Genomic DNA, 19,326 nt, shown 5'->3' with positions numbered 1-19,326 from the left:
GCACATTAAGTGACCTGTTCAAAGTCAGGTAATGAGTTACTGTTATCCCGGCTGTCTCCAGCTCTCATGCTCAGCACAGTACACTCTGACTACAGATTGCACTGAGACATTTAGCCACAGATACTGTCAGCAAAAAGCAAGTACATTACCCAGGCTTTTGTGTGCTTTGTATATGCAAGAGATAATGAAAAGGAAATCAACAGTTTTGAAACAAAACCACAAATTCACAGCGAGGTTATTCAGATTTGATTATCACAAGAAAAGTTGATTTTTGCTGAATTCAGGGGAAATCCCTAAATCTCTTCAGATTAGATCTCCTGTTCTGCTAGCACATAATAGCCAGTAAAACTCTGGACTCATCGGGCCTAATCACTTCAGTAATTTTTTTTGCATTCTTTGGGTAGCTGAGGCATAGGCTGACAGTGACAACAACTTTGCTAAAATGCTAATGAACAAAATACTACTAAAAGTAACATGATCTGAATACACATCCAGCTCTGTGCCTCTTGGGTGGGTGACTGACAAGGCATCTCTCATCCTGTGTATGACATGTTTTAACTGACCCTTTAAAGAGCCTCTGTCATGTACCTGCACACATTTCTGGTCTGCCAGCTATTTGCATTGACTTGGACACTTGAGTTTTTAAGAACTGCTCATTCTCCATGGTGCTACAAAAGCAACATTGTTAATTATGACAAGATCCAGCAGGGAAAATAGGAGAAAATCCAACAAATCTTTGATTCATAAGAGACTCAAAGCTGCATGATTCAAATACCAGAAATTCATTTTCAGGAATTTGGCAACTTTTTAGAACCAGTAAATTATTACTGGTTTTTCTTGATATTCATTATAACAACATTAATAGTGGTGAATTCCTTTGTGCATACTAGGTTATGATACTGAAAGCTGTGTGAATCCCTCTGGTATTTAACAGAATAAAATTAAGCATCAGTTATGAAGTCATAGAAGGAGTTCTAACAGTGTCTTCGTCCAAAAAATTGTTCACATTAATCTATTAACAACCAACGCTTTCCAAACTTTCAAACTTTGCATGGCTACAAAATCATGAAGAATTATTTACTTTTTTTTTCCAGTTTCTAAATTTGCTGCTATCAGAAACTACTCTGACAATTTATCATGCTACATCCCCATTATGAGAATTTGTTACATACCTCCCTACACATGACCTGAACTAAAAATGTTCTCTTATCAGGAAAAAGGAGAGAAAGAGAGCTGATTCTAGCAGTCACAGAAATTAAAGAACTGTAAGCAACAGAAAGGCATGTCAGGTTTTTCATTCACTTTCAATTCTCCCTTTGGATTGCAGTAACACATAGGCCAATAAGAAAGTCCAACCCCTTTTTCTTTCAATGGGCCGCTTCTCTCAAGGCAGTGTTTCCTTTCAATTAAACTTACACGGTTCTACATAAAAATGCTGGTTTGGAAGCAGATGTTCACTGGTTGAAAATTTAGTCCTAGCTCTAAGGTTTTGCCAGCATAACTTTGCTGCTGGGGATCATGACATTTTTTCATTGGGAGGCATAGGCACAGGCACAGTGTGACAAAAGACTCCTTAACATCCATCCTGCAGATCTGATTTTATACGTATCTTTTGTAAATACATGAATTCCTATTCTGCCTCACAAGCATTTAAGTCAATGGATTTTGCAATCACGAAAAAGCTGTATAGACGTAGCTCTAGGCTACAACCCCACATGCCTAGATACAGCAGCTTTTAAGTATCAAGTGGAAAAGCTCTGATTATTTTCTGCTGAAGAAGCATGAGCTCAGAAAGAAGCGACAAATCCTAAGAATGCATCCATAGCCTTAAATCCACTATCCACAGCCTTAAATCCAGAGGCTATTCTCCTGCACTGGGGCTCTGTGGAGACAGCTGGAGCCTGAGCCTCTCCTCCAAGGGGAGAGGCATCAGGTCCTTCCTGGTGATCACACCAACCACTTGATTCTGCAGATCAACCACAGTGAGGTGGCGCAGCCCCAGGGTGCGAAAGATGATATACGTGCGTTGCAGCGAGAAATGGGCTTGGACTGACATGGCTGATTTGTTTATGTATGGCTCCTGTAAGACAAAGAGAGGAGACACAGGGAGAATACAAAAATGTGAGTGCATCACTGCTACGGGGTAGACAGAAAGCAGAGGCCAGGGTGAGAGAGGTCCTAAACCTGAGGGATTTTAGTTCTTCTCCCATGTTCCCCATCCCCAATTATACTCCAAATGTCAGCAGATACCATAGTAAAAAACGCTTTCTTTTTTGCTAAGCCATCAGGTTTTCTCTAAATGAGCTTTTATGACTAGAACATTCTGAACTGACGTGGTCTGATCTCTTACTTGGAAATAGTCAATGACCCCAATATTAATTACGTCTGAGATGTTTTATAGTTGCTATTTCATTACACAGCCATTTCTTACATCCTGTAATATTTTTCAGTAAATGCTTATAAAAGTCAGTTCACGTAGAAACATAGACTGTGAAGAGGACAAAGAAAACAATCACATGGCTTTGGGAAGAAGAGGATTGCAAGTACTGAATTCCAGTCACAGAAAGCAATAAGGTCTATAACTTGATAGGAATACAGCTAAATAATTTTTATTGTTAACCAAGCTCTTTACAGCTTACACAGATGTTCACTAAGTTTTTACTTTTCACATAATTATGCAGCATCCTACTTGTGACTTGGACATTTTCTGTCAGGGAAGGTATATTATGCATCCCAGTGTATTCTTTCTCAGAGGAAAAATGAAACAAAAAGATGAGAAAGTAATACAAGTAAATGTATAGTATAGGGTGACATGTCCATTCCTACCCTTTCATTTACGGGACTGAGTAAATATTCAAAGACACAATGAGGAGGGGGAAAAATAAAATAAATTAAAGCAGAAATGTTTCATTTCTTCTATGCCACAAACATTTCTTGCTGTGGAATTCACTGCCATAGGAAATCATTAAGCCCAAAAACTTCAGAAGGAATATTTCTGTAGATGCCATAAAAGACCTTTCATGAGGAATAACAAGTTTTTGGAAGAGACAATAAACTTTCTGCTTCAGGGATCACATCAGGTACAAAAAGTTAGGTATCAATGAGAAACGTGATTGAACTGAATGGGTTACCCATGACAAAAAAATGTCGTCTGGCCCAATAACTCAAGCACTGATTGGATTCATTCTCAACAGAGCTGGCGTCTACTCCTGTCTATGACATGCTTCTGAACTTTGGAAAGCCATGTGCTCTCGTTCCACTTCAGTTTCCCTATCTATTAAAAAAAAAAGCTATTGAACAAAACTAGATAAAGCGTTTTGGGAGTATTGTTGTTCTTGTACCCTTTCTTTTCTGACAGCTTTCTCAAAATGAGGAATCCAGACTAGATGCATCTTAGTCTTCATTGAACATGAGTAAACAGGAGCTGATATTGTCTTTTTAAATACAACAATAAGTTAGGCTCTCTCTCATCTATATTTCTCACTGTGCCCGCTACTTCAGTTTCAGTGATGAAATTCACTGAGGCAGAAACTACATTTATTTTGTTTATAACATATTTATTTTAGGGCTTGCTCAGTATACCAAACACATTACTACTTTTGGACCCAGTATTTTAGTACAGTATTTAGGAAACAAATGTGGCAGGGATTTAAAAAAAAAAAAAAAAATACAAGAAGAAGAAGGAAAGGGGGAAGAAATACAGCTTTATTTATAAGTTGATGTATAGGCACTGCAGCATAATGGAGACTAAAAACTCAAAAGCATTGCTTTATATTTGCTTTATAGGTCTATAAGAGCCAAATAGTGACATTTAAATGATCTATTCCATTAACATTGTATCATTTTGTCAATCTGGAATGTATTTTAATCAAAAGCCCCCTTGAAATGGTCTCCTTTGTTGTATTTTCTTTTTGGCTCGTTTTATCAACATCTGTTATGTTTATACAATATGAATTAAAACTTCGGAATGCTGTTTGTACTCAGCTACTTTTGTTGAGAGTGTAACGTCCCAGGATTGGCAGTGTTTATGTAAATCAGTGCGGCTGACACAGCCATCATAAACAAATGAGAAAATATAACAAACACATTGTTCATGGAGGAAATGTTTGTTTTTAGAGTTGGCTTCAGTCTTACCAGATTGATGAAGAGTTGCTGATACCGGGGATCTGTAGTATAGCGATTCAGCAGCATGGCTAGGCGCGATGGCTTGGGCAGCTTCTCCACTGTTATCTGGAACAGGCAAGAATCCATTTCTCTTTCTTTCTGCACTGCACATTAGAACGCGCGGTTCAAAAGCCTTCCAGTTTGTTCTCTAAGAAAAAGTTTTCTAACAGAACTACTCTGGTAGAGCTTGTCCTTTTTAAATTCTTCTGCCAATCAAGCTTAAACTAGCACTCAAAATAAAACAACCTGTACTTTACAAAAAGTACAGTGTCTCTATTAAGACAACATCAGTTATACCGGCCTAAGTGTGAGATTTTCCACACTGTTACTATGTGGTAATTGCATTATGAAATAGTGCACAAAAATGCAATATAACTGGCATCAGCCATCAACTGAGCTTCGATTCTTTTCCATTGGAATTCCTATTTGTCCTTTGACACCTCATCCCACGCATAATTGCTCTGTTCAATCTCAATGTTGTTTTGCCAGCAAAATTTCCATGTGCAGACCAATCCTCAGTGATACATGATGCCTTTCCAGTTGTGCCTGCCTAAACTGCTTGAACTCCATTACCAGTCTTGTTTTGGTAACTCGTGATTTTCTTTTACCACTCTTAATGTTTACTGTTCCTAAAAGTCCTTTAGTCACCTATTGAAGTAAAAGTGCTGTATGTTTTTCAAGTTTGAAAACTTTTACAAATATTAATCACTCACTGGTGTGCCATCCTATACAGAATTAAATATTATAATCTGCTGTTTGTAGAGAAGTTGGGAAAGAAAGGACTGGAACAACCTATTTGAGGAAGGACATGCTTTGCCAGCACTCTTATGCAACTCAGATTCTGAATGGCATTATGGTTTATGACAGCTGTCCCTGGAAGTTCTCTAGTCATCTTTTAATTTAAATGGTACCTGACCACTTCTTTCTTTCTTCTCAGCTGCATTAAACTAATGAATGTTCATTCATGTTGAGCTCATTCTAACTCACCCAGTATATTCACCAATTAAACAAGAATAGAAATGACAGGAAAGGTGTTACCTTTTCATAGGGTAGAGGATGTGAGAAGGAGAAAGATTCGTTGTTTGTCTCTGGTTCAAAGATGTGCTCATTCTCCAGCAGCATGCAAAGTTCTAACCTAAATATTAAAGAAAGAAAGAAAAAAGGAAGGAGAGAAAGAAAGAAAGCATAAAAGAAAGAAGGGGACTGCATTTGTTACAATACATATGGAGACAAATTTTATAAAGCAAGAACCCAATGCTTTACCATCCATCGGATATACGATGAATAGAGTACTAGTGGGCTGACCACATATTTCACCTTCCTAAACTTCCATCATTAATTACAGCATCGCACAGGTGTTTTCTGGTTTAGGTTTGCCTAATTGAATTTCAAGACATCACCTACCTACACACGACCTGGATCAACCTGCTTGGCAGGAACAGCTCATGCAGTAGTTTGCACCCAACAAAGCAATATACATAATAAGCAAATACAGCTATTTGCATTTAAGGAGATAGACTGTTGTACCTTCCCACATCCTTCTTAAGTAACATCCACATTAAAATGAGATCTGCCAGAAATTCATGACCCATTTTAAATCATTAGTGAAACCTTTTCTCACACTACTGCTCTCTAGAATTCATTAAGGCATTTAATATTCTTGCTGACTTAGTCCCTTGTTTTAGGATATCATTAGCAATCATTACATCATTTCAAAACTTATTTATAGAGTTTTTCCATTGCATACTACACACAAAAAGATTTGACATGCAATATATTCAAAATGTCACTTCTATCCAGTGTTTCCTTGCTTCAGCACTGCGTGCACACACACACTCCATCCGCACTACCCACTTCCAGACTTTTTAATATGTTTAGATAACAAATATCTTGGGGACCACCACAAAGCTTTTTGTTTTGCAACATGCTTAACATCACGTTAGCCTTCCTCCATAGTTACAGCTAGCAGCTACTACAGAAATGCAGACATGCAACACACTGCTAAATTATGTGCTTGAGGGACCCAGCGGAGACCAGGCACACAACCTTCACTGGGGCATTTCAAGGGAGGTACAAAGTGGCTTCTGTGACTGAAATGCCAAAAATAAGCTTGGAGTTTTTCAAATAAATATTTCTGCATTTGAAAATACAGATTTTCTGAAACCCCAACTTATTATAGGAATTTACTGCTTTTAATATAATATCTCCTGGGAAAGATTAAATCTGCTTCAAGGTGGGATTAGCACTCAGTAGCAGAGGACTTACACCAAGTAGACCTGCCTGCCAGCTCCAAAAGCTGGTGGTTAGTGCCCTCCCTAGGGACAGGATATGGAAGAACTAGGTTCAAGCCCCTTCTCCACACTCTCCTTCATAACAAGCACATTAGTGGCTATGTCTGGCATGTATTCATGTTTCCAGCTGGAGGGGTTCCACACTGAGTAAACAGGAATCTGTAGAAGCAAGTCCCCCACATTCCCTGATCAGCAGACTCTTTGCCATTTTATTATTTTCTTTCCAAACAGTCTCCCCTTCGCTATTCTATACTTCTTTGTCCTGCATCTGGTGAAGCCAGCACAAAGCTCTAGAGTTCAAAAACTTACTATGAAATTCCAATGAGCTCTCACACATGAAGATGTAAGATTAAACTGATTTCCAGCACATTACAGCATATTACACGTGTTTCTGGTCTTCAATATAGACCATCTTTTCTCCAAATTAAACCCAAGATACTTGGGATATGTCTATCTCTGCTTTTTTTATTCATGTTCGGAAGACACCTTTGAAGCAAACCACTCCATTGCCTCTACCTAACATGGTTTGGTTAGCATTACAGAGTAGTCTCCTTCCTCCTGAAATAGTTGGCTGTTCCACCCTGAAGATCCACTCTTGCAAACTGTATTTTCTTAATGTAGATATGGACTTGGTATTTCATCCAAGGATCCCAATGGAATTTATGAATAAGTATATCTGTGTCTGGGATATAGGTATATTCTTGGTGCAGGTGTCCCAGTTCATTGCAGGGGAGCTGGACTAGATGACCTTTGAAGGTCCCTTCCAACTTAAATGATTCTGTAGTTCTATAATTCTTTTACAGTGGAAGACCTGAATATGAAAAGAACTCATGGAAGAAAATCAGTTCTGAAGAAAATCAGTGGCATAGCCAGGAGTACTCGGAGTCTTAGTCACCTTTAATGCAAAACCCAACTGCAGGACAGAAATCCAGTATCCTTGATCACTATTAAAACACCATGCATCTCCATTTGATATCTGAGTGGTTTTGGTTTTCACAACTAAGGAGATAATAACACTGCTGCAGGCCTGTGAGCTAGCCACTAACAAAACTGTGCAGAGGAAACCATGTGTCCTGGGCTCTTATGTCCCCTCTTGGAAAAGGAGCTGACCTGCCTTACATTTCTCATAATGTACATGAACATGTCATGTAGACAATTAATGGACTGCAATTTGAGGACAATGATGAGAACACCTTACAAAGAACAGTACAGACATGCTGCAACAGAAAAGATCCATTCCCTTCAGACTACATTTGGAGGAGGAAAGGGAAGAAAATACAACATATGTAACATAGAAGAAATGATTCCAGTCATGCCCTATGAAATATCATTGGTGCTTCATACATTTTTTCTGCAGGTATCTCTACAGCTTCACATTTTATAGTCTTTCACAAGTATGTTACTAATCATTTCCAGTAAGAAATAAACACACTGGTCATAGAATCATGAAATTATAAAGGTTGGAAAAGACCGCTAATATCTAGTCCAACCATCAACCCACCACCACCAAGCCACCTACTAACCATGTCCTGCAGTGCCACATCCACACAGTTCTTGAGCACCTCCAGGGACAGTGACTCAACCACCACCCTGATCAGCCTGTTCCAATGCCTCACCATTTTTTTGTGAGAAGAAATCTTTTCTAACATCCAACCTGAAATATACGTTCCAGTCCTAGATCATCCTGTACAGCTCCACAGAGTCAATTTCCAGGATGATCACTGGGCCAGGAACACTTTCATCCTAACATATATATATATAGACTTCAAATGTAAAAGCTATGACCCACACCGGTCCTTTGCCAGGACTCCGCATACTCAGGTCCAAAACACTGCTCAGGCTGCCCACAGCCCAGACTTCACCATTTTCCACTCGAACATCATGGGCTGGAATTAAAAAAAAATAGCAACGTTCAGCATGAGCTTAAAAAGCAGAAATGTTCGCTCATCACCAGTGGTTTGTTGGCTGGTTTTGGCAGCTTACAATTTGCTCGGCAGTGCTGTTAACTAAACCCAGAAGGGAGTCACTTAACATGGCTTTGGGAAGTGTGAGAGAAATCTAGCTAGTCAAAAAGAAAGTATATGCAAACACAATGAAGGAAATCGTTGGAACATTTCTGATAAGAATCCAAGCCTATTAAAACCTGCCATGTCCAAGAGAAAAAAAAAAAAAGAAGAAAAAAAAAGAACATACATTATTTCACTTGGACTTCCAGAAGTCATGCTTCAGAGGTATAACAACACCACTCTTTGATGTTACATACAACATCCTTCCTATCACATCATCAAGCCTTAGAAAGCAGACCAAACATGTTTCTTGCACTATTTTGTGAGGTTTAACAGGAAGTGCTAGGATTCAGATTTGGAGTCTGCAATTGTTCGTTTACTCTTCATTTATTTAAGAAGGAAGAAAACCCTTAAGTAGGGAATCTCATTTCAAAGATACCCTGGCAAGGCACTGCAGTAGTTTAATTTGCTCTGTCTGTTATAAACCACGCATTATGGAATACACCTAATTAAGATAACACATTGTTATCCCAATATCCACATGTCAGATTTGGCATGGAAGTCAGGAATGAAAAGTATCTGACAGCTGATTGTGTCACTCTTTTCTTGTCAAGATGGCCAGTTATCTGAGGAAACTACAAATTCTAAATTCTGGGGGAGTGACATAAAAAGGAACTGAGGCTCCAAAGTAGCTGCAAATGAACAGAAGAAAGATTAAATGGTGATGTCACTGCCAAAAGCATTCAGGGCAGAACTCTCCCATATTGAATGGATAAAACAGCTACACAGTTGGGGCGGAGGGAGGAGGGGGTATTAAAGAACCTGAAGTATCTTATTTCTCCTACATTAATCCACTAAAGGTAACTGCTTTGCTTTTATTCTTTGGCCAATATCCAGCTTAGTGGGGACCAACAATTAATGTGTTCTGACCAGAATGGAACAAATTTCTCTTCTATGTATAAAAAAATGCACCTCTCTCTCAGAGTTTCTCCCAGACATGTTTAAAAGCCCAATTACATTATTGTGAAGTTTTGATTGATTAAAAATAAATGATGACAGTAGAGCAGTAACAAATACCAATAAATTGCATACTGATGCGGCAGAGTATGACGCCCTAAAACCTTTCATAGTCTTTCTTCATTCTCATACCTGACTGGAGTTAGATTAAGCTTTCACAGTAGTGAGTGCTTAGAAGGCCTTGAAGGCCTTGGTCACTTCTCTGCTCTCAGAGAAGTTCTCTCATAAACTGGGCAACACTTGCAGCAGTGCACAAGAGAAAACTCTCATGTGAACTGTAAAATATGCATTCTACTTAAGAATAATTGTTATTCTTACATTTTTGGTAAGACAGCTGCTAGTACGCTAAATACATTTTTCCTAGATTCAAATAGCACTGTACCTTTACTAAAGAGTTGAGTTTTTTTAAATATCCTGCATATGACAAGATAGACAGTAGATAAGAACTAGATCATCTATATAGGAAACTGATTTAAAATCCACAACTTCATTTTTCACATGCAAAGAACACCTTGGGTTACAGGGTTGTTTCAGGCTATGGAGCCTAAAACATTACTGTTTATTCATGTATTTGGTTCTTCAAACCAAGAAAGAGCTTTGCATGAGTTCTTGGCATTTAACCTGTGAGCTGATAAAAAGCTCATTATCAAGCACTAGACTTGAGGTTGTCCGGAGCTAAGATCAAATCCTGTCTATGCCCCACTGCCTTCCAAATGATGCTGAATAAATATTTAATCTCTGTGCCTCGGTCTTCAGACCTACATAAGAGGCATTTCTTCTACATCAGAGCTGTGCTTTGTGGCTAATGCTCATTGCTTGAGTTGCCTTCTGTCTGGTGTTATGGATACCATCATCATGGTGAGTTGAGCAGACAGTAAGTCCCAGGCCACTATGTGAAAACGCAAAGGCTGCTGTAAATAAACTGCAAATACAAACTCATTTTCAAACCTTCAGAAAGAGTAGATTCTAAAAAGTTATGAAAACAGGCTCAGGGTTGTATTTCCGTACAAGCTGGCTTGTTACCAGGCAGATTTTCAGTTCCAGAGGAACCCACCACACATTTAAATGACAGGACAAGTATGTGATCAGACTTTCCATTCTCACAACAGTTTTCCCCATGCCTATATTTGATTTCGACATTTAACAACGCTCTGCACTTGCCTAAAAGCCACCCACATGCTGCAGCGAGGCTGCATACGTTTTTAATTTGGCTCTCTGAGGCTGCACACAGCCTCTGCAGCACTCCAGCTTTCCTTCTGAAAGGCTCACAAAGTCCTACAGCACCTGCACCATTACTGGCAGGGCAAAACAGGCCTACTAATTTTAAAAGTATCGTATAATACCACTATTTGGAATAAAGGTTTTGCGCTTGAGATACAGAATAAAACCACTGCCACAGACTCTATAAACCTTCCTCCATCTGTGCTACTTGTGCCCAGGAACCCTGACAATACATGGGAGGATTATAACGGCAAGGGCTTTTGTTGGAAGTGCTGGACTCTATTTATTATAATAGACAAGATCACTGTATAGTGTATCATTGAAATGAATGGGATCAGCTTTTCAAAAGCAGTAAAAACAGAGGTGCTGACAGACCCTACTCCCTCCTATTCAAACCGTTGCACCAGCACTTTGATACTGCGGTCAGCTCCCTAGCCTGCACACCTAAAAAGAGCATTCAGGTTGCTAATGCGTTACCCTCCCCTTTTCCATTTCTTTGCCATTTCTTTCTTTTCATTTTCTTTCACTGATGATGGTGTTTCTAGCTTTGATCTGAGTAGAACCACCATTCTGCAGTATTTAGAGCAAGGGCGCAAGGAGGAGGCAGGACAACAGCTGTCCATGATCTCCCAGTGTGAAACAAATCTTCATTTTTATCTTCCTATATTGCACGAACTTCTGTGTTTGATTGGGTACCTTAGCATTCCTTTGATCTAAACTTAGCAACCTCTCCATAACAGAGCCAGGAGGAAAAGCTTCTCCAAGACACTTTCAGTTCTATAGCAGTTATTTCACAAGTGCCAGCAACAATGCTGTCATAATACTAAAGCAGATATCGCTAACCTCAGTGATAAATTTTTGCACTGAATGCTTCAGGTCCCAAATTGTCTTTAATGTTCCATTTATCCCTAAGCTGCTGCATTGCATTGTTTACTGGAAGCAAGTACTTCAGGTTAGGAAAAATTTCTTCTCAGAAAGAGTGGTGAGGCAGTGGCAGAGGCTGCCTGGGAGGTACTGGAGTCATTGTCCTGGAGGTATTTAAGAAACATACAGATGTGGCACTGAGGGACATGGGTTAGTGCGTGTGGTGGGGATGGGCTGATGGTTGGACTAGGTCATCTTAGTGGTCTTTTCCAATCCTAATGATTCTATGATTCTACACTTACCCTCCCGCTAAGAGGAATAAATGTATTGCTTTATTAAACAAGTGTGCATGGACTCTGCACACATGTGCATGCACGCACCTTGAGAATAGTGTTTCATTAGTCCCAATTGAGCGTGAAGACTAAAGAAAATTCCAGCACCAGTACCTATAACCTGACATATCTGTAATAGTTTACAATGCTGTATCTCCTTTCCCACAGCCCATATCAATACACTGTACTTGGTTTTACTGCAGTGCTTGGCAGAACGCAATCTTGACTCACAAGGGTTTCTGTTCAGTGCACTGACTGGAGGCATGGAATACCTAATAAGCTGCCATAAGATACGCACACACACACTACTTTGGATCAATGATTTCTCTGTTCAAGGATGTTACTGTGTAATACAGCTTTAAGTTTTCAACTTTGTCATATTTTCTAAACTCTGATCTCTTCAATTTACTTTCAGTTATGTGACATTCCCCTTTAGTGGAGTGAAAGCATGCATTAGCTAAACAATGTGGTTTGGATTTAGTGTTCCCATGCATCATCATGAAAATGTTTGTCTCAGCAATAGTGTCATTATTGTTACTGGGAACAGCTGCTCCACCATGTCTTTCGATCGTGGAAAGCAGAGCGTCTCCCTTCTCAGACCAGTTTACAAGCTGGGAAACTAAAGTGAGACCATCAGGCAGGAGGTTTATGAGGATGATGTGTTCTGTACCTGGCTTCCTCCTACCACAAAGGAACCAGAACGTGCAAGAACAGCAGCAAATCTACGTTGCACAGAGCAATGTAGTTTGGCTCCCTCCACTGGTAGCTCCTCTGCCTCTTGCCCAGGGACCAACGGGAGCCAGAAACCCTCCTCTCAGGTGCAGCTCAGCTCTGGAAAACGTGACACGCTTCCAGCCAGATGGAACAAGAGCAGGGAGCGTGATGTTGATCAGAAGATTTAACATCTCCCCCAAGTTTCTGAAGCAAGAACATGTAATTCTACATGTAATTTCATGCTAGTACTCTTAGCCTTGCTAGAGCAAGTTTCAGTACACAGGTATGTGAGAGCAACACTGTCCGACTGGGCCCACTGTCCCCCTGCCCAACATCACAGCAATGCTCCTGGGTTCTGCGGCCACATTTCCTGTGACTAGGCACACGGGGACTGGCTTCCAGCTCACCATGCAGAGCAAGACCTCCAGAGGTCATTGGGCCTTAGGTGGAAATGATAGGGGGTGGAAGCACATGATCCCTAACATCCTTTCTACCCCAAAATTCCACTTTTCTTTTAGCTTTTCAACTACAAGAAGTCCACAGCTTTGGAGTACATTTCTTCCCTGATTTACAGCACTGCATTCTACTTCTTTAGATATCCAACTTTCCTCTGAAAGCTGGGATTGGGCATTTTGCACACCTCACTCACATCAGACAAACTTAATCTGGGGAAAGGAGGTAGTAAAAAGAATAAATACACTCCCATTTAGCATATATAAATTCATGACACAATAGTACAAATAAAATGAACATGGCAAACTACAAGGATTTCTGACATCTTTACTGAAAATGTTTCTGTCGAGATTTCTTTTTGGCCTAAAAATGAAAATTTTCATCAGCCACAAATGCTGAAGTTTCAGTAAACTTGATGGGTGGGAAGAAATACGGTTTCCTAGGTGAAAAAATACACACAGAAATGTAGGCCTAATGCCAGAAGTGTCACATCCTGTACAGAAGTAGCAGAAAACCAAGTTTTACCCGTTTCTGCTTAGATATATTTATTCTGTACAATCTGCTTATGGTCAGAGATATTGTGGTTTCTGCATAATTGCTTTCTCCCAATCAAACTAAATCAAGCAAAAAAATATTCCTTCATCTATAAGATAGACAAACAAAATGCAGAGTAATGGCAAACAGCTGTGTAGGTAAGAGTGCAAAGGCAAAAACAGGGAACCCAGGCTTGAGCATTACAATAGGGAAGCTGTGAGTGAAGATCTGAGAGGTTCAAACATGAACAAAATGGCTTATTTGCTGCGGTAACACTCCCTGATGGGCTACTTGGTTGTGTTTGCCAATCCAGCAGTCTTTCCAGGCAAACTGCATTAGAGCAGTGTTCTAAGCAGAAACTAAAATAGCCAGGCAGCACTCGTATTCTGCCTCCCTGCACGGCTTTGCCTTAAAGGAAAAAGAAGGGGCTGACACTGGCCTAACAAGGCACTAGAATCCACCTGCTTTTCTTTAGTGAATGCTGGAGGATTAAACTGCAGTGCAGAAAACCTCAGTCCTTCCTTTTCCTTAGCAAGAAAGTGAATTAAAGCCAATTAAACCACTTGACTCTTGAAAAGGTCTCTGATAACAAAAGGGCATTTATCATTTACTGGAGGAACCTACATACATTAAGAGATAAAGGGCACCTCAGAAACCAGCATCTAGGCAGAGAGCAAATTATTATCCATTTTGGTGGAAGAGGTTGTAGAGGACAAGAGTGACACATAGGCACAAGGAGGGATACAATCACACAGAGTATATGCAGCGTGGTGGCAAAAACATCACTTATTAGTACAAGATACCGTCACCCCCCCAACATTATTTCCCTACCATGTCCACAGCCTGGGAAAATTAGTGAATTACCTACAGCTTTCCTCCACAAACCCTCCATGTCTTCAGTTTTTATGGTAGTGTACATTATAATGTGACCCCTGGCAAAGGAAAATGGAGCAACAAAACACAAGTGATGATTTGTCTGATCTGTTCACAACATAACAGAATCATTTCATTGCCCCACAATGGCTCTACACCACTACATTGTCACATATGGAGAAGTGGCAAAAATAGCTCTTTTTTTCCCCCAGTGTTGGTCTCCCAGAAGTTAGGCAGACATATCCTGCTGCAGGAGGATGTGCAGCTACAGACTAGAGCAGCCAGGACAAAAGAGACAGGGGAGCTCCTAAGCAACTTCTCGGTTTGTATTAAAGGCCTCACACAGTGTCCCAAGCAGAAATGTTGAAGGCAGTCAGGCAGTGCCCCTGTCCTCAGGTCTCTCAAAGAATGAGTTCCACTGTGAGTGCAATTGCCACCACAGCGAGGAGAGCATGCAACATAAGCTGTGATATGGCACCCAACAGACTCCAGGCTAGCACCTTCTTAACAGTCCAGCTCCCTTTTGCAATTGGTGGGAGCAGATAGGGGAAGCATTTCAGCAGCAGTGAGAAGGAATTGCCTGTTTTATTTTGATGTGCAACAACCATCACTGCTGTGGGAGAAGTGAAGGGGGGAGGCATTCCCCCACATTGCACACAGTAGGCCGCATTGCACACAGTAGGCCAAGCATCCCTATCAATGCTGTGCATCTAGCTCACCAGCCACGTGTTCCTCAAACCCAGTTCTGTGAGGGTTTCCCAGGCATGCACACAGCACTGCCTATGGCAAAGTGTCAAAAGAGTTACTCTGAGGAGATGATTGTTTTGGAAACTTGCTTCTCAGATACAGTTTGCTTCCTCTTGAACGATTTTAAAGCCAAGGAGTTTTTGTTAGTAGTTGTTTTGGTTTTTAGTCTCTATTGCTTACTCAGTTGAGGAATATAACAGCTTCAGATTTAGGTTATCCATGTAAAATGTGTTTGGTGATCTCATCTTAATCCCCAGTGGATAACCGTCCAGATCACAAAGTCTTGAAGAAAAGTCTGGCCCCATTGTGCAGGGCTTGAAGATTTTTGTTTGTTTGTTTGTTTCAAACAAAACTGGAATATCTGGGTGTTTGCTCAATCCGGCACTGAGGTGCAGTTTTAGGCTCATGCAAGTCCCAGCCAACACTTCTTGGACTCTGTCCTTGCTTTTGTAAGAACTGACACTGACCCTTTGAAAAAAGGGTCAAAATGATTCATATGCATCACAATAACACAACAACACTCTGTCCCTGTACAGTAACTCACATGACTGCAGTTTCGAGGTAAAGGCAGGTACTAAGTGATGTTTGCATTCAGTCGGTAGGTCACTTCTTTTCCTTCTTTAGCTCCTTGCCCCTATTGTTTTTTAAAGTAATACCAATGCTTTTGTGCCAGAAGAAAGATAAAAAAACCTTTAAGAATCAATAATAATGTCCAAGGAAACTCTCAAGAAGAAGATAATGGCAAATGTTATTGGATCTTCCCCCATCCACATTTTTTAAAACATGCCAAGAAAGCTACATTTTCTCCACTTGAACGCTGATGTATAAGATGGAAAAATAAATCATACTTTGTCTGTCTGTGGCTTTGTCACCTCCATGTGGGACTGCAGTGGATCCCATGCAGTAAGAGGATGAACAACACCATTCTCCTTTAAGGAGATCACAGCATTTCTCATGTTGATCTTAGCAGTTACATGCCACAAGAGCTGTAATTTTATGAGTAAGATGGAAAACCAAATCCTAGCTACTTATGGTTATGAATACACTAATTCCATGACAAATCACATTTTTGGAGGCTTGTTTCAGAGGCTGGCTGCAGAGCATTCCTTTCCTGGAGTTGGTGAGGAACCGTGGCAGAACAGCAAAGCTACCCATGTTCCCTGCTGGGAACAAGGCACCCAGACCTCATCACAGCAGTTCTCAGGCAGCTGAACACATGATGGGTGAGAAGGGTGCTGACAGAGCATGCCAGATTGCAGAGCTTGCTCTCAGACTGCCATTCAGTACGGGTTTCACTGGGGCTGGCAATAAACATTGGACTGGACAAAAAAAAAAGGCCCTCACATTTGCTGTTACTTTGTCAACTATTTAAAATACTATCTTAGTTTTCTTGAAAGCATCCTAACAACAAACAGCTCATTTATGCTGAGAGCAACAAGGAAAAACTTTTTTATTCAGCCCCTCTCTCTGAATGCATTCTGTTAGAACGTAGTTCTGGGGATGAAGCAAACCACAAGCTTACCAGAATTATCAGGTAGAATCAGTTTGCCTCTAAAAGTGCATCTTTTTGGCATGTGCTCATGATCATCCTTCTGACCCCTCTTTTTTTTTTGCTTCCAACAGCTTCACTCATTACAAAGCACAACAGCATTTGTGTAAACTCAGCTTCCCCCCCAGTAGCCTGAGACTCTCACTACCAGGTAATTTGGTGAATTAATGAGGAAATGATAAGATTATAAATTCAATTTAAAAGAGACTTTGGCTTGGTCTGTTGTTAGTGTATTTTATTGGTAAGTCCATCTGAGAACTAAACAAGTGTGCTACTAGATGGCATATAATATTTTCAGATTGCTGCACGCTATCACTCCAAAATTTAAAAGTTTTAGCACCTTCGCACATTATTAGCATTTCTGACAGCATCACCATGATGGAACAGGAGTGTATATCACATACACGTGTATGATACTGCAGTTATTGATGTTACTTCTTCAGGCTACTACAACCCAAACAGTCTACACTGTTCGACTTTCTCTTTACAAGCCAATATATCTCTGAGAGGTTCATGCAAAGTTCAAAGATTTCATTAAATATTTACCCACTTTCTATCTTTATGCTCCAAAAGTTCTGCTGACCATGGAGCTATGTATGAGGTAGGTTCATGTGATCCAGCTGTCAATAGTTCATCCTTGTTAGCATTTTTCCCCATCCAGTTCAGTAGAAGAAAACACATATATCTACATAGTTACCAACTTCTGCCCAACTAAGGCAGTAAACAAGAAGTGGGTGAAAAGAAAATCTCTACAAGGGAACATGTTAGAGTGCTATAGACATTCAGCACAGAAGACACCATGTGTTCATACTAAGGTTATTGGAAGTATCATTTGTAGGGCTTTCCTATGTGAACTGCTACACAGAAGCAGTTGTGCATGCATCCTCTCCTTTCCTCTAGGATACTCAAGGTGGGAGTTAAGTCACTGCCTCTCCCACTCCTGACTCACCACTCCAAGAACAGTCTTAAGACTCCTTTGTGAAAGAATAGAAGCATTCTTGCATATAACGTACAGTACCAGCAATACTTCATTTATCAAGATATTTTATATGCCTTCTGAGAGTCCCCAGTGTGAGAAGAATTCCTTTAGTCTAATTCTTGTTTACGCAGCATGAAATTTTTAGTGACTTTGTTGCTTATCTTGTCTGTGATATGATTTACATTAATCCATTTCCTTTAAAAGCAAACAATAAGAAAATGGAGGGAAAAGTAAAGAAAAAAGCCTCAACAAAAGGGCAGGCCAACTTTGAATTGACGTGGGGCACTTCATAAGTCACTAAATTCTAATCCCCTAAAACTACTGTTTCTTTGAAACTTTAATGTTCTGAGGTGCAATTTTCCCTTTTTCTACAATTTGTATAAGATCATTTTATTGATACTTTTCAATAAATCCCTCATGAAATAGATAGCCATGCACCTCAACCTTTCCTAAGTCCTTCCTTAAAAGAGACACCTGTTGCTTGTGCTAAAGGAAGTAGGAACAAGTTTCATATTCATCCCATATGGTCTTCACAAGCAGATGTTTAAGGAAAAAAAAAAAAAAGAAAGAAAAATAGCCACAAGCATCATATAACATCAATTTGATAGTATTTTTACCTTTTAATGGTTCCCTGAAACACCTGCGCATGCTCTGGCTTCGACCTCCCAACCACAGGGAATCCACCATGGCTTGTGTTTGCAAGAAGCCAAGCCAAGGAGGCAATGTTTTCCTTCAGGTGAAGGACTCTCACGTGAGGCTCCATAACATCCCTGGCAGAGAACAATTCCAGGTTCAGCCTGAAAGGCACAAAGCAGGCAGACAAAGGATCATTTAGTAAGTAAACAGGAAAAGAAGCGTGCTGTACCATGTTAGCACTTGATGAGTTTATGAAGTGTTAGTAAATTGCTTCAAGATGGAAGTGAATCTGCTTTATTTGCAAGTTAAAAATGTAATTACTCAATAAAATCTATTATCAAGCATTGCCTTTCTTTGTGTGAGAGATATGATAAATTCAACCATATGCACGACATGGTCATCCTAGGCAGAATACTGTAAGAGTTACTTATCAATTTGCATGGCTTCTCTCATTAAATATATACATAAATATATATGTATCTATAATCTGAACTGAAATCCTCTGGAATTCTGGTTGATTTCAAATAGTTTAATATTCAGCACTTTGGAGAAATTCAGCCTTTCATTATTGCTGTAATATTTGTTGTTGCATCAGTAGCATGTAGGAAGACAACCCTTTCAAAGGTTTCTAACATGTTGTATTCATTTTTTTCCACTATTTTGTAACACTTTCCAGGTTCTAGACAAAGGAAATGCGAACATACGTTGATTGAAAAACTTGTATCCCCCTGCTTCTGACATTAGGGTGAGATGAAAAGCAAACACACACTCTGCAAAATTCAGCCATAATTTCTCCAGAATTACAGTAAGCCAGATTCTGACAACTGAAGACAGTAAACTTCTCTACTTTTAAACTTGCTTCATACTCTCTCTTTTCAAAAAATACATTAATTATTCTGATTATCTGGACACATCATAAGCCAGAATCTCCTGTTCAGACACAGGC

General features: G+C 39.9%; 1 protein-coding gene across 1 annotated transcript in view; it reads right to left on the bottom strand.

Moving 5' to 3' along the window:
- Nucleotides 1–223: 223 nt before the first annotated feature.
- The window catches only part of LOC107310155 (chloride transport protein 6-like), a 77,688-nt gene continuing 58,585 nt past the window's right edge, over nt 224–19,326 (bottom strand). Inside the window, exons 13-16 of the mRNA XM_015855558.2 lie at nt 18,362–18,541; nt 5,203–5,299; nt 4,135–4,230; nt 224–2,080 (exon numbers count right to left, since the gene is read on the bottom strand). Coding sequence (XP_015711044.2) covers nt 1,862–2,080; nt 4,135–4,230; nt 5,203–5,299; nt 18,362–18,541 — 592 coding nt within the window. The 3' untranslated portion in view covers nt 224–1,861. The remainder of the gene's footprint in view (nt 2,081–4,134; nt 4,231–5,202; nt 5,300–18,361; nt 18,542–19,326) is intronic.

Source organism: Coturnix japonica, chromosome 2 (assembly GCF_001577835.2).
Source record: "Coturnix japonica isolate 7356 chromosome 2, Coturnix japonica 2.1, whole genome shotgun sequence".
Classification (NCBI taxonomy): Eukaryota; Metazoa; Chordata; class Aves; order Galliformes; family Phasianidae; genus Coturnix; species Coturnix japonica.
This window is presented reverse-complemented; position numbering and strand designations above follow the sequence as displayed.